The 14,670-nt window shown below is 35.7% G+C and overlaps 2 protein-coding genes across 3 annotated transcripts; one reads left to right on the top strand and one right to left on the bottom strand.

The window, feature by feature from the left end:
• Positions 1-788: 788 nt before the first annotated feature.
• ftr02 (finTRIM family, member 2) lies at positions 789-5,764 on the bottom strand. Its single transcript, XM_056479619.1, has 6 exons — positions 5,101-5,764; positions 2,679-2,765; positions 2,245-2,478; positions 2,000-2,150; positions 1,838-1,897; positions 789-1,526 (listed from the first exon to the last, which is right to left on the bottom strand). Exons 1-6 carry the CDS (start codon positions 5,689-5,691, stop codon positions 1,009-1,011), a joined length of 1,641 nt encoding a protein of 546 aa, XP_056335594.1. The 5' UTR covers positions 5,692-5,764; the 3' UTR covers positions 789-1,008.
• Positions 5,765-7,726: 1,962 nt separating this feature from the next.
• Positions 7,727-13,437, top strand: apom (apolipoprotein M). Of its 2 annotated transcripts, none has more exons than XM_056479630.1 (7): positions 7,727-7,909; positions 10,092-10,231; positions 10,336-10,409; positions 11,871-11,978; positions 12,427-12,525; positions 13,186-13,222; positions 13,320-13,437. In XM_056479630.1, exons 1-6 carry the CDS (start codon positions 7,784-7,786, stop codon positions 13,212-13,214), a joined length of 576 nt encoding a protein of 191 aa, XP_056335605.1. In that variant the 5' UTR covers positions 7,727-7,783; the 3' UTR covers positions 13,215-13,222; positions 13,320-13,437. The 2 variants fall into 2 exon arrangements, with proteins under 2 accessions (XP_056335605.1, XP_056335613.1); XM_056479638.1 differs by having other exon boundaries at positions 13,317-13,437.
• Positions 13,438-14,670: the final 1,233 nt, after the last annotated feature.

The raw sequence follows: 14,670 nt of genomic DNA, 5'->3' as shown, positions 1-14,670 counted from the left end.
TCCCAGTAATATTTATTTAACTATGGTGTTCAGGGGCATAGCAACATACATACCCCTCAATTTCAGAGAGACCATTTAGATACAGGTGATTAATAATTCACAATTTTCCACCACACCGTTAAAATGGTATTATTTGGCATTTAAAAGAAACAAAAGGGATATTTACAGAATTTCAAGACAAGAACAACTGATTCTGACATTTCGTTTTTTTAATAACATTTGCTTCTGTTTTTCCGTCATTTAATTATGACAGTGTATGACTCCCTTGTAAAACTCTCCTGTCTGCCTTTTATCAGTGTAAGAGCAAATATTGTTGAAAATGTAGTGGTAACATCTCACTTCTGTTTAAATGACATCACATAACAACACATAATATGGGAAATAGGGGAGCAACCCATCACTGGGAAACATCCATACACTCCCATTCACACACATACACTTCGGACAATTTAGCTTACCCAATTCACCTATATACACCTGTGAACATGGGCAGAACATGCAAACTCCACACAGAAATGCCAACTAACCCAGCCGAGGCTCGAACCAGCGACCTTCTTGCTGTGAGGCGAACATGCTACCCATGCAGCCCTATAACAGAAATGTAATTATCAAATGTAAAATAATGTAGTGCAGGGGTGCCCAACTTTCCAATGTTGATGTACAAATTATAATATATAGTGCAACATTAATTTTAAGTGTCAAGTTTCTTTCACATCACAAACAAATCTATTTTGATTCTCTGGTAGATATCAGTGCTTATATCCACACTATAAACTGTTATCCAAGCGTTTCTGTAATAATTGTTTTATTTGTGACATAATACACTCTATTGTACACTAAAGACCTGTTTCATAACTATTCACAGGGAGTTAAAAGCAGATCTGAATGGTTATTGAGATCATAATTGTCAAAGGTTTTCCAGACATGCTGTAATCCAGGAAGGAAACTCTGAGTTTGAGAGATTACAACATTTTAACTTTAGGCAAAAGCACAGAATTTGTAAAATGCTTAATCACACAATTTTAATTGTGAATCATGGTAAACGCCAAACCCAGGGCAGAGCGGCTCAGTGAATGTGGTGTAGACTCTGTGAATGAGGCTCATTCTGCCAGAGACGCTGTAGAACGACAGAGTTCCTGTGCTGAGATCCACATACACTCCTATTCTAGATGAGCTGGACACTGCTGGGAGTTTAGTCTGTATATTATTGTGCCAGAATGAGCAACTGAAGTCAGAGAAGTACAAACCCCAGGACTGATCATTATGTCCAAATCTACAGTCATATCCCTGTCCCTTCCTGCTGATGCTCTTGTAAGCCACTGATGCACACATTCCTCTGCCGTTCTGCTCAACCTCCCAGTAACAGCATCCAGACACACTCTCGTTACACAACACCTGAGCAAAATTATCAAAAATGTCAGGAAAACTAAACAGAGCTTTCTTCGTCCTAGTCGCCACTCTGTTCCCCTCAGAAAGCTTGAGAGATTCATGAGCTGTGTTTGAAGCCAGAGTGAACCGTTTAAAATCTGGAAACCATTAAACCAGAAGATTAGACTTGATTTTTCTGTTTTCATCAATGAAATGTAATTTCTGCAGTAAATAAATGCAATCAAGTATCACACAATACACAAATTTAATAAAAACTCTTGTCTTTTTAATGTATCATAACTTCAGCTGTGTTAAGAGTTCAGCAAATTATGGATATATATTAATGGGTAAATGTGACAAAATCTGATTAATTAGTAAATACAGTGAGTACCATATCTTTACTGTCTTCTATTTATGTGTGTGTGGTCTGTCCTAAAAATATATGATATATAAAAATGAAAAAACTTACATTGTAGGAAGTCATTCCGGCTCTTATTTTGAGGGCTTGGCATCACATTGATGTATCTCACTAAAGAAACCACAGTCATCAGAAAGTATTTAATTTTCATCCACATGTATTTTAATGCAGCTTGTTGTGGGGTCATCTTCTGTTCTATGCAAAATATGTTACCTATGCGAAATATGTTTTCTTGTTCTTTTTTAACAGTCTGCTGCAGTTTCTCTTTCACCTGAGAGACAAACGTTACCAAATCATCAAATGAGAGACGAGATTGAATGCTGGTGTCTGTAGATTCCGGAGGAACAGAGAAAGACTGGGAATTCTACAGACACAAAAGACACAACAACAGGACTATCAGAAAAGTGGACACCTGACGCTTATTAAACACAATGTGCTGTTTGCCATATCTCTGTTACTTGGAGGAAATGGATGTGATTGTCTGTGTTAGAAATCTGCTCCAGCTCAGTGTTTCTCCTCTTCAAATCATCAATCTCCTGCTCTAGTTTCTTCAGTCGTCCTTCAGCTCCACTCACTGCAGCTTTTTCCTGATCTCTGATCAGCTGTGTCACCTCAGAGCGGCTTCTCTCAATGGAGCAGATGAGCTCAGTAAAGATCCTCTCAGTGTCCTCCACTGCTGCCTGTGCAGAGCGCTGTTAGGACACACAGAGAGAGAAGCAGTAGAATCAGTCATTCACTCAGCTCTTACTGCTGCCTGTTCACCACAGTGGCTTCAGTGGGACTCAAAGTGCTCCAGCACTGGGCTCCTCACTGACTGACTGCAGGACAGTCCTAACTGAGTCTCAAACAGCTCTTCCAGCAGCCAGCAGTTGATCTTCTGCTCAAAACTCACCTTGTGAGTCTCTAGAGCCGCTCTCAGCTCCTCACGCTCTTTCTGGTTCTCCTGGATTCTCTTCTGAAGTGTCTCTTCAAAATGTTTCTATAGAATAGAGAAATTACAGTAGGTAAAATACAGCAATATGTGAATATGAATTATCATAAGTGTCTGATTGTCTATATATATATATATATATATATATATATATATATATATATATATATATATATATATATATATATATATATATATATATATATATATATATATATATATATATATATATATATATATATATATGACCCTGGACTACATAAGCAGTCTTATGCAAACGGTGTATTTTGATAAAGATACTAAAAAGATGATGACAGTCTCTGCTCGAGGCCATCATCAGGCTACATGAAACCACCACATCCAGAAAAACATAGCATGGGCAGATGCATTTGTGAACCATGTTTCCATCTTGGAGAAAATGCTCTAATAGATGGATTGCTCTTTAGTGGCAATCTCCTGGAAGAGCTTCTGGAAGAAATCCAGCGAATTCCCAGGGACAGGAGAAGAAGCCAACTTGATTTCCACTGAATGCACTTTTACTGGAAACCTGCTTGCAATTGAACTTGAGAGAGTTAAAGTTTCTCTAGCTCAGGGGTGTCAAACTCAGTTCCTGGAGGGCCGCAGCGGACATGGGCCGATAAATGTTTTCAAGGAATACCGCGGTTTGCAAAAGTCAAGGTTTTAAAACCGCCAAAATTTTCTTTAATATTGTTCCTAAGGTATGTGTACGATTTTTTTACTTACGTTTTATGACAACAGTATCTCCAGCAGAAAAGATCTCCAAAGATGTCATTTTAAATCGTAAAGAAATCAGTGTTTTTGAAACTAATGAAGAAAGCAGAAATCAGTAACTCATTTGAATTATATAGCCTGACATGTTTACTGCTCCAAAATACTTTAAATGTTTCTTAAGATAAAATAAATTGTGTTAAAAGTTAAAAAAAGTTTAGTTTTTTACCCAGACATTTAAAAAGAACATATTTTAGAGCAGTAATTACAATACCGTTAAACCGTGATATTTTTATCCAAGGTTTTCATACCGTCAGAATCTTACACCGGCCCATGCCTAGCTGCAGCTCTGCACAATTTAGTTCCAACCTTAATTAATCACACCTGATTAAATTAAGTCCTTCAGTCTTGTCTGAAACCTACAGGTAATGCTGCAGTCACACTAGAGTTTGAGAAATTCTGTCATACGACACTGTGAAAAGCGGATATTAAACAAGATTATTAGACATTTAAAAAAGCAAGCGATTGGTCCATATTTTAAATTACAGTCCAGAGAGCTCATGTTTTAATCCTTGATTGGTCTCACGCAGTCAAGTGATGCGATTTTGCAGGTCAGAGTTCACCAAGCTTGAACTTTGCAACGCAGTGAACTGACACAAGGCCTTGCGATATGAATGGAAGTCTATGGGGAGAAAAGTCCAGTGTGACCACAGCTTAAGTGTGCTGAAGCAGTGTTGGAATTACACTGCGCAGGGTTATGGTCCTCCAGGAACTGAGTTTTACAACGCTGCTCCATCTCTTCGAGGACATGATGGCCCTAAACCAGGGGTGCCCAAACTCGGTCCTGGAGGGCCGGTGTCCTGCATATTTTAGTTCTAACCCCAATTAAGCACAGCTGAACCAGCTAATTAAGGTCTTCCTCGGTATCCCAAAACCTCCAGGTAAGTGTGTTGAAGGAAGTTGCAGCTTTACCATGCAGGACACCGGCCCTCCAAGATTGAGTTTGGACACCCCTGCCCTAAAGTATAGGTCTCAAACTCGATTCCTGGAGGGTCGCAGCTCTGCAGTCTTGCTTCAACCCTAATCAAACACAGCTGATCCAAATTAAGGTGTTCAAGACTATTAAGCAGGTGTGAGTCTGAAATGGTTGGAGCCAAACTATGTAGAGCTGCAGTCCTCCAGAATTGAGTTTGAGACCACTGCGCTAAAGTGAAAGTCTGATGTGCCATCTCGCAAGTGCACCTTGTACACTCCTAACTAAACTGGTTGCACATGCAGACCGCACTTGCCAATTTCATAGGCAATTCATTGGTCCATTTTCATACAATCTGAGTGATTGGTCTTCTCGTGAATCCTCTAGCTGAATTATCTGACATAACTCAGGTTTATATTATCAACTTATTTATATAGCTTCCATATGAAATAAATTTGACACTGAATGACTCACTGACTGAATGGTTTGAGGTCCAGGGTCACATATATTGTACGTCCTATTTTACAACTATTTATCCATTTATGCAAAGGCACAACATAAGCTGTTGTGTGTTGATTCTCATGCACAGTCCAAAAAACTAAACGTAAGCCATTGTTGTGGCACTTTTTGAAAAAGCATGAAAGCACAAGCAAGATAAAACTGTGTACTTTTACGTCATACCTGTTTGTCAGTCCTCTCTGCTGCAGCTGATACAGTATCGTGGTTTTTGTGTTCATCCATCGTACACAGATAGCAAATACAGCGCTTATCAGTACGACAAAAAATACCTAGTAGTTTCTCATGCTGAGAGCAGATCATCTCCTGCAGTCGGCCAGTGGCGTCCATCAGATCGTGTCTTTTAATTTTAAAGAAAGTCTCGTGTTGTTCAAGATGATTTTGACAGTAAGAGTTCAGACACATCAGGCAGGATTTGATGGCTTTGTTTTTGTCCCCAGTACAAACATCACACTCCACATCTCCAGATTCAGAGTTACACTGAGCAGGACGAGCAGCTTGTAGTTTTCTCTTCCTGAGCTTCTCCACCACTTCAGTCAGCATGGTGTTTTTCCCTAAAGCAGGTCTTGGGATGAAGGTCTGTCTGCACTGAGGGCAGCTGTAGACTCCCCTCTGCTCATCCTGATCCCAGTAGCCTGAAATACAGCTCATACAATAACTGTGTCCACAGGGAATGGCCACTGGATCCTTCAGTAGATCCAGACAGATTGAACAGTTGAACTGATCTTGAGCCAAAGAAACACTGGATTCTGCCATTTTGTGTGTTCTCACGTAGCCTGCAAACGACGACTGAACGGCAAATAAGTTTCACTTTCCTGAACCGCAGAGCTTCCTGGTTCGGCAAAACGGGTGTGTCTAGATTATCATATTTAAATTTTGGATTTACTGACTTTAAGAGATCTTATGATTATGCAGTATTTTTAATAAACGTTCAGCTACTACTGAAAGCGCTTTTAAACCGAATCACGTGACTTCAAAATTATTCTTGTATTATTGGTTCAGTTAATTCATACTGTCCATTCTTCCATCACTACACAAAACTGTTTAGCCCTGGTGAATGCTTCAAAGCAGGTACACAGCTACACAACAAAATAAGACGAAATATTTTGTAACTTGGATCGAACTGCTTATCAAATAGTGTTCAGTGAGCTTGATAACATACAATTCGCTGAGGACAGAACAACATGAGGAAAAACAATCTGCTGCAATATCAGGCTCTCTCTTCTAATATTGAGAAAATGTCACTGAACGTTTTGCAGTTAATAAATAAATAAAACCTAATTATAATAATGATTTAGTTCAGTAGTTAAATATATTTTATTTCTATATTATATAACAAAATTTGAAATTAATGTGCATATTAATTCAATTTTAAACAAAATTTCACCTTTTTCTTAAATAGTTTTATTTTATTTATTCCTTTTAAATACACACATAAACAGCTTTCCCCGTAATATTTCCATGGTCTTCCTTTGCTTTAAAGCCTTACATGTTAACAATATATATATATATATATATATACACACACAATCAAAACTCAGCAGTCCGAATTATTAACCCCCCTGAATTTTTAGCCCTGTTTATTTTTTTCCCCATTTTCTGTTTAACGAAGAGAAGATTTTTTTAACACATTTCTAAACATTACAACATAGTTGTTACATAACATACATAACAAACATAACAACATCTAAACATTTCAACATAGTTTTAACTCATTTCTAATAACTGATTTATTTTATCTTTGCCATGATGACAGTAAATAATATTTGACTAGATATTTTTCAAGACACTTCTATACAGCTTAAAGTGACATTTAAAGGCTTAACTAGGCTAATAAGGTTAACTAGGCAGATTAGGGTAATTAGGCAAGTTATTGTACAATGATGGTTTGTTCTGTAGACTATCGAAAAAAATATAGCTTAAAGGGGTTAATAATTTTGACCTTAAAATGAATTTTAAAAAGTTAAAAATTGCTTTAATTCTAGCCAAAATAAAACAAATAAGACTTTCTCCAGAATAAAAAATATTATCAGACATTCTGTGAAAAGTTCCTTGCTCTGTTAAACATCATTTGGGAAATATTTAAAAAAGAAAAACAGTTCAGAGGGGGGCAAATAATTCTGACTTCATCTGTATATCTACATATCTATCTAAAAAAGTACAAAAAATAGTACTGTTAACAATAGTATACTGCATTTCACAGTGCATTCACTATTTTTTTACCACTGTTTTATTTATTTATTTATTTATTTATTCATTTTCATGCACCATGCACCTATCAAAAACTTATGAACAAGCTGGATTTTTCACAAAATGATTTATAGTTTAATCACAGAAATATATGTCTGAAATATATTTACACAAACTGTTAAATAATATTTGATGAAAAGCGTCTGGCACTGAAGATAGCAGTGAAAGTCAATCCCACTCCAAAGGTCACAACAAACATTAAATAGAAAAATATATTAGGACTAATGTGTCTTCACTGCCTTATACTTTCACTCTTTTGTGCTGTTAAGGAAGAGAACGTTTTCATTTCCATGCTTTTCAGAATATTTTTTTCCTAGCCATCTAGATTATTTATGAAATACAAGCACTAATGTTTTTCATTTAAATGGTTATGTATTTGGTGCGTGGGCAGAGAGAGAGTGCCCCAGGACAAGGACATGTATGTTGGGGTGTATACTTGCACATTGTCCTGACAAACACACTGTTACAGTAATCAAGTAAACAAGCAGAAAAAGGCTAACAAATCAGGGTGAAAGTCCCCTCCAGCACTGTTTTAAAACATCCCAGTCAGTCAGTCTGTGTGTCAGTCAGAAGACATCAGCACTTGTGTGTCGCAGTCATGACTGCAACCACATTATTGAGTCTTGTCAGCTCAGTAATGGGCCTGTTTTATGTTGGGTTGCAGGTCTTGGTCCCGTGTCTTCCTCCAGCTCCTCTCTCCACCTCTGTTATTAATACTGATGAGGTAAGAGGTTTTAAAGTAAAATTCTTTATTCTTACACTTCACACTTTTCTCTATACTGAATAGATATGATGTGCAAAAATTGAAAAGTCTGAGTTAAATTTTAAAAATAAAAGAATTGTGTAAAAATACTTTTTGTTTTGTCTGTAAACTATAATGAGGACATTTTTTCATTATTAAAAGAATAGTTTACCCAAAAATTAATAATCTACATTTATTTACTCTTGTTCCAAATCAGTTTTATTTATTTATTTTTTTTTCATTTTTTGTTGAACACAGAAGATATTTTGAAGAATGTTGGAAACCTGTAACCATTGACTTTTACAGTATTGGATTTTCCTATATGGACATCAATGGCTATGACATACATTTTTTTCAAAATATCTTTTTCTTCTTCTCTCTATTGATTAGATATGATGTGCAAAAATTCTGAATTACATTTTAAAATAAAAGAATTGTGTAAAAACACTTTTTGTTTTGTCTGTAAACTATACTGAGCACATTTTTTTATTAATAAAGGGATACTTCACCCAAACTTTCTTATTCTGCCATTATTTACTCTTGTTCCAAACCAGTTTTGTTTAAGTTTTTTTAAACACAAAAGAAGATATTTTGAAAAATGTTGGAAATCTGTAACCATTGACTTCCATAGTATTTGTTTTTGATGTCAATGGCCACAAGTTACAGACATTCTTCAAATTATCTTTTTTCTCCTCCCTATATTGAATATATATGATGTGCAAAAAACTGAAAAGTGTTAAGTTACATTTTAAAGTAAAAGAATTGTGTACATTTTTGGACATTTTTTTTATTCATTAAAGGTATAGATCACCCAAAATGTATATTCTGCTATTATTTACTCTTGTTCCAAACTAGTTTGAGTTTTTTCCCTGTTTTTTGTTGAACACAAAAGAAGATATTTTGAAGAATGTTGGAAGCCTGTAACCATTGACTTCCATATTATTTGTTTTTCCTATATGGAAGTCAATGGCTACAGGTTACCAACATTCTTCAAAATATCTTTTTTTTCCTTCTCTATTTTGAATGTATATGATGTGCAAAAATTAAAAGGCTGAATGAAAAGTCTGAGTTCCATTTTAAAGTAAAAGAATTGTGTAAAAATACTTTTTGTTTTGTTTGTAAACTATACAGAGGACTTTGTTTTATAATTAAAAGGTAAGTTCACCCATTTTGCAATTATTTACTCGTTTCAAACCAGTTTGAGGTTTTTTTATTTTTTCATTTTTTGTTGAACACAAAAGAAGATATTTTGAATTATGTTGGAAACCTGTAACCATTGATTTCCATAGTATTTGCTTTTCCTATTTTGATGTCAATGGCTACAGGTTATTGACATTCTTTAAAATATCTTTTATATCAAAATATCAAATGAAACTCAAACAAGTTAAGCAAATGATGGCAGAATTCAGATTTTTGGGTGACAATTGGTCAAAATACCAAAAAAGTGCTGTGTTTTCAGACATGTTTATTTTCATTTTTATACAACACATTATATATTTGCCCAACTGAGCCTGGTTTCTCTTGAGGCTTTTTTCAGAGGCTTTTTTTTCCTTCACTTCCATCAACTGGTGAAGTTTTTTCCTTACTGCTGTTGCCACTGGCTTGCATGGTTTAGGACTTGTAGAGCTGCGCATCGAAGGATTACTCTTCAGTGTTTGGACACTCAACAGTGAATATTAAACCACAATGAACTGAACTAAACTGAACTTAAACTCTGAAAACTGGACTCACACTGTTTCATGTCACTATAATCTACTATGTGAAGCTGCTTTGACACAATCTACATTGTTAAAGTGTTATAAAGATGAATTGAATTGAATATTTGGTGGAAAACACTCATTTCTTTAGTCACAACAAATGAAAACATTTGTTGTTCTGGTCAATTGTCTGTAAAAATGCTTTCAGACCTTAAATGCTGGCGAAAATATGCATGTATATATGTAAACGTAAAATATGCATTGTTTTCTGTATATTAGGTGTAATTTCCCCCTGATATTTAAGCAAACATGAAATATTTAATATCAATCTATTGTCATTTTCTGACGATAACTCGTACATTCTTGGATTAGATAAAATTTTATGCAATATATGGCTATTATTGAATACATTTTGTATTTCCAGTATTTCTTAATACATATTTATATATTTAAATACTTGTGTACAGTATACAGGCACTTGGTATTTTGTGGCAGCATCTGTGTGGGATGAAGATGATCTGAAGACTCTCCAGACCACAGACAGCATTGTTCTTCAGATCCAGAAAAACCCTGACTCCACCCTGAAGGTCACTGAAACCATGCGCATGTGAGTGGAGAACACTGCACACAGGCACACACAAGAACTCTTCTATTGTATACTATGAGAGTGATGCTTTAGGTATAAAATTCATATTGTTTGTGACTTCACAGTGGAGATGCATGTCTAAAAAATGTTACGAACTACTATGCATTCCCTGCGACAAGCCCTTTCCTGTTTAGAGAAGGTAAGAAACGCTGCACTTTTTTGGCTAATTTTAAATGTCCCCTAAAGCTAAACAGTTGAGTTCACTTTTAGCTTGGCATAGATCTTTGAAATGGATTAGACCAGTAGCATCGCCCAGAAATGTCAAAAAAGAAAGTTTGGAAAAAAACTTGACTCTTCTGTGGTTACTTCATGTACTAAGACTGAAAGAAAATAAAAAGTTGCTTTTTTGGTCATTATTTTCTCTCATTCTGGCATAATGATCAAGGAACTTTGCTTTCGTAGCAAAGGCTGAAGCAGACACAATGATATTATGCGGTGCTTGAAAATAGTCCCAAGCAAAGTAACTGTGTAATATCATTGCGCATGGCTACAGCCATTGAAGGAACGTTACTTGATGATTTCGCCGGAATGAGAATATAAAGTAACTGGCCACTTTATTAGGTACACCTTACAAGTAGCCCCCAGTCTAAGATGATTGGCACTTTTTGACATGGTGCGTTATCCTGCTGGAAGTAGCCATCAGAAGATGGGTACACTATAGTCATAAAGGGATGGACATGGTCAGCAACAATACTCAGGTAGGCTGTGGCATTGACACGATGCTCAGTTGGTACTAATGGGCCAAAAGTGCGCCAAAAAAGTTGTCTTTCTATAATCTTGAACCAGTATGGCCATTCTCCTCTGATCTCTGGCATCAACAAGGCATTTGCGCATACAGAACTGCCGCTCACTGAATATTTTCTCTTTTTCTGACCATTCTCTGTAAATCCTAGAGATGGCTGTGCGTGAAAATCCCAGTAGATCAGCAGTTTCTGAAATACTCAGACCAGCCCGTCTGGCACCAACATCCATGCCACATTCAAAGTCATTTCAATCCCCTGTCTTCCCCATTCTGATGCTCGGTTTGAACTGCAGCAGATCGTCTTGACCATGTCTACATGCCTAAATGCATTGAGTTGCTGCCATGTGATTGGCTGATTAGAAATTTGCGTTAAAGAGCGGTTGGACAGGTGTACCTAATAAGGTGGCCGGTGAGTGTAGTCCCTAACCATTTCAGCCTAGAAAATAGCAACATTTCATTTTCTGTCAGTCTTTATGCATGATGTAACATAAGAAGAGTCCAGCTTTACATATGAAAATTATTTAAATCAAACTTTTTTTTTTTTGGCGAGATGCTAATGGTCTAATCCATTTCAATGATTTATGCTAAGCTAAAGAATGAATTCAAAAATGCTAAAACTGTTTAACTCTATAGGGAAAATGTAAAATGGAAACTGTTAATTAACAGATATTTTTTTACAGTGTATATAATACAGAGGTGATTACATTAGGATGCAGGGAATGATTCCGCATTGATTATTAATGTTTTGCATTATATAAACGATTCATATCAAGCATTTTTCTTTCTCGATGTCATTTAGCTTTTAAATGTCTCATGAAATAATTTATTTCTTTTTTTCATGTTTGACTGTATGAGTAGATTTCGATACTATTGCTGTGATTTGGGATGGCAAGTACATAAACTGCCCTACATGCATCATCATGCTCTATGTGGGGGAAGATGAGGAAATTAGTACGTTTCTATTTTGTAAGTATCTCCATGGACAAAGCAATTAAACATGGAAACAACAATGAAACCTTTAAGTATAGTCTTTAATGTTGTTTATCCCTAACCTGATTTCAGCAAGTAGGAGATGTTCCTGGAATAACATCTATTCCAATCAGCCAATCAGAATTAAGGGATATGTTTACAGTTTATGTTAAGATTAGGCTTACGGTAAGGGTTATGTACTTCTACATGATTGTTATCCAACTAATATTCCCCTCTAATTTTGGGAATAATGTACAGTTATGGTTGGGTTTAGGGGTAGGGAATAAGTATGGATTACATTTTCCAACAAAAATGATAACATAGATGTTAATCCAGGATCGCATTGTACTTGGCAAAATCACGACGTGCGTTGTGTATATTCAATGTGTATTGACCACCTTATTCAGTTACACAATAATGAATGTCTGTCTTTCTTCCATTGCAGCTCGTGATGAAAAAACAACAGAAGAAGTGATACAGGAATTTAAGTCAAAAACGGAGTGTTTGTTAATGGAAGATATGTGGAGGGCACCGCTGAAAAATGGTTCGTGTCTGACAGATTTCACTGAAAAGATGGTTCACCCAAAATATGTCCTCATATATTAACACTGAAAGGGATAGTGCACCCTAAAATTAACATTTACTGACTATTTACTCACCCTCAAGTGGTTCTTTCATCTCTTGAACACAAAAGATGATATTTTGAAGAAAAACAGTCGATTTCCATTGTAGGAAAAATAAAATCCTATGGAAGTCAATAGTTTTGGGTTAGCAACATATTTCAAAATACCTTCTTTTGTGTTCAACAAAAGAAAGAAACTCATCAATGTTTGAAAGAAGTAAATTATGACAGGTTTTTAAAAATTTTTTGTGTGTGTACTATCTCTTTAAGGTGTTCTGAGCATGTGAGAGGTTTGTTGTTGCGCTAGAAAGGAGATACTTTGAAGGACGCTGATAACCAAAACGTTGAGGAAAAAATACTTTAGTCAGTGGCCAGCTTTCTGGTTCCCAACATTCTTCAAAATATCTTCTTTTGTGTTCAGCAGAAGAAACTCAGACAGGTTTATTAAAATGCGGAGTGAATGACAGACTTTATATTTGTGGGGGAACTTTCCCTTTAACTTTATTCTTTCAAAACTATTAAATGTTTAGCTCCTTGTTTTTAATGAAACTGAATTGGTTTTGTATGTGCTCTTGATTTCAGGCTATTGTAAAGTTGATGATTCTGCCTAAACACAAGAGTAAGTGCAAACACTGGCTTTCTTATTTTCTTTTTTAATAATGAAAATGACTTTTGTTTTTATTAATATTTTTCTATCATCCTTAAATCACAAGCAGAGATCCTCGCAGTGCAGATCTACAATCAAATACCAAAATGATGGACATTTTGTCCCTTATTTGATGTTATTATGAAGGACATTGTTTCAAAATTAATAAAAGCAATTTTCCAATAAAACTATTTGTTTTGTGAGCTGGAAAATCTATGCAAAACTACGATTCATTTACTGTAAAATATGATATGACAAAAGGTCATGACAACACATGTTGTTTTAATACTTTAACTTAATTATTTTTAAAGTTACACGAAGTTTAATTTAATATCTTAAGTCAGTTTGACTGATTGTGAAATTAAGATTACAAGTTTATTTGATTCAACTAAAAAAAATGAAGGAAGCAAGTTAGTATGTTAGTATTAATAATAAAAAAAATAATATAAACAACCTTTCTTACTCCAAGGCTCATCTATATCGAAATTGAGGCTTAGCCGCACCATATCGGTGTTTCCTAGCATCTAGTTTTTTATGAGGTGGGTTGTTAGCCCAACCCTCAACCGCCAATCTGGAGGACCAGGACATACACACATACACTACAGACTGTTTAGCTTACTCAATTTACCTACAGCACATGTCTTTGGACTGTGGGGGAAAGCCAACTGACCCAGCCGGGGCTCGAACCAGCAACCTTCTTGCTGTGAGGCGACAGCACTATGCGCCACAGTGTCACCCATTAACATCATTAATTACCAAAAATGTCAATTACAGTGATTTCGATCCATTTAAAACCAACAACATTAAAGAGCCCCTATTAAACATTAAAAGGGTCATATTTCGGTTTTAAGGGTCTCCAACGACAGGCTGATACCCATGCAAGGTCAAAAAACACTTTCATTGTCTTATGATATGCATTTATTTTACCTAATTATCCCAGCGACTCCCATATGAATCATTCAGCAATTCATTTGTTCCCAAACCCCTCCTTAGCGCGAAGCAAATCTGTGCTGATTGGACCGATGAGTCTGTTGCGATTGGTCGAAAGCATTCAGCGTGACAGAGTGAAATGCCCAGCACGGCTTATCAACAATATTGAAGTAGTCAGAGTGCATAGTGTATGTGTGAGCAAACCTACCAACACTCCCGTTTTTTCCAGGAGTTTCCCGTATTTCAGACTCCCGCCACCCTCCCGTTTTGTTATTTAATCCTGGAAAACTCCCGTAATTTCAACCATAATAGGGGCTCTCTTTAAAGAATATCTGGATAAACAGAAATGCATTAGTTAAGTCAAATAATAACCCTGTAACTGTGTGAAGTTTTGAAGAATTCAAGAAATAATAAAACTCATTTATATATAAAAAAAACTTTATTGATGAAAATGGATAATTAATACAAAAAAAAAATGACACTGTAAAACT

This window comes from Danio aesculapii, chromosome 2 (genome assembly GCF_903798145.1).
Source record: "Danio aesculapii chromosome 2, fDanAes4.1, whole genome shotgun sequence".
Classification (NCBI taxonomy): Eukaryota; Metazoa; Chordata; class Actinopteri; order Cypriniformes; family Danionidae; genus Danio; species Danio aesculapii.
This window is presented reverse-complemented; position numbering and strand designations above follow the sequence as displayed.

Excerpts from the sequence above, each read along its gene's own strand:
- ftr02 (XM_056479619.1), bottom strand. The coding sequence starts at position 5,691 with ATGGCAGAATCCAGTGTTTCTTTGGCTCAAGATCAGTTCAACTGTTCA. Across the intron at positions 2,151-2,244 it reads ATCACATCCATTTCCTCCAA|AATTCCCAGTCTTTCTCTGT; the intron begins GTAACAGAGATA and ends TTGTGTCTGTAG. Across the intron at positions 1,527-1,837 it reads CCGGAATGACTTCCTACAAT|ATTTTAAACGGTTCACTCTG; the intron begins GTAAGTTTTTTC and ends AATGGTTTCCAG.
- apom (XM_056479630.1), top strand. The coding sequence starts at position 7,784 with ATGACTGCAACCACATTATTGAGTCTTGTCAGCTCAGTAATGGGCCTG. Across the intron at positions 10,232-10,335 it reads GTCACTGAAACCATGCGCAT|TGGAGATGCATGTCTAAAAA; the intron begins GTGAGTGGAGAA and ends GTGACTTCACAG. Across the intron at positions 12,526-13,185 it reads GAGGGCACCGCTGAAAAATG|GCTATTGTAAAGTTGATGAT; the intron begins GTTCGTGTCTGA and ends TCTTGATTTCAG.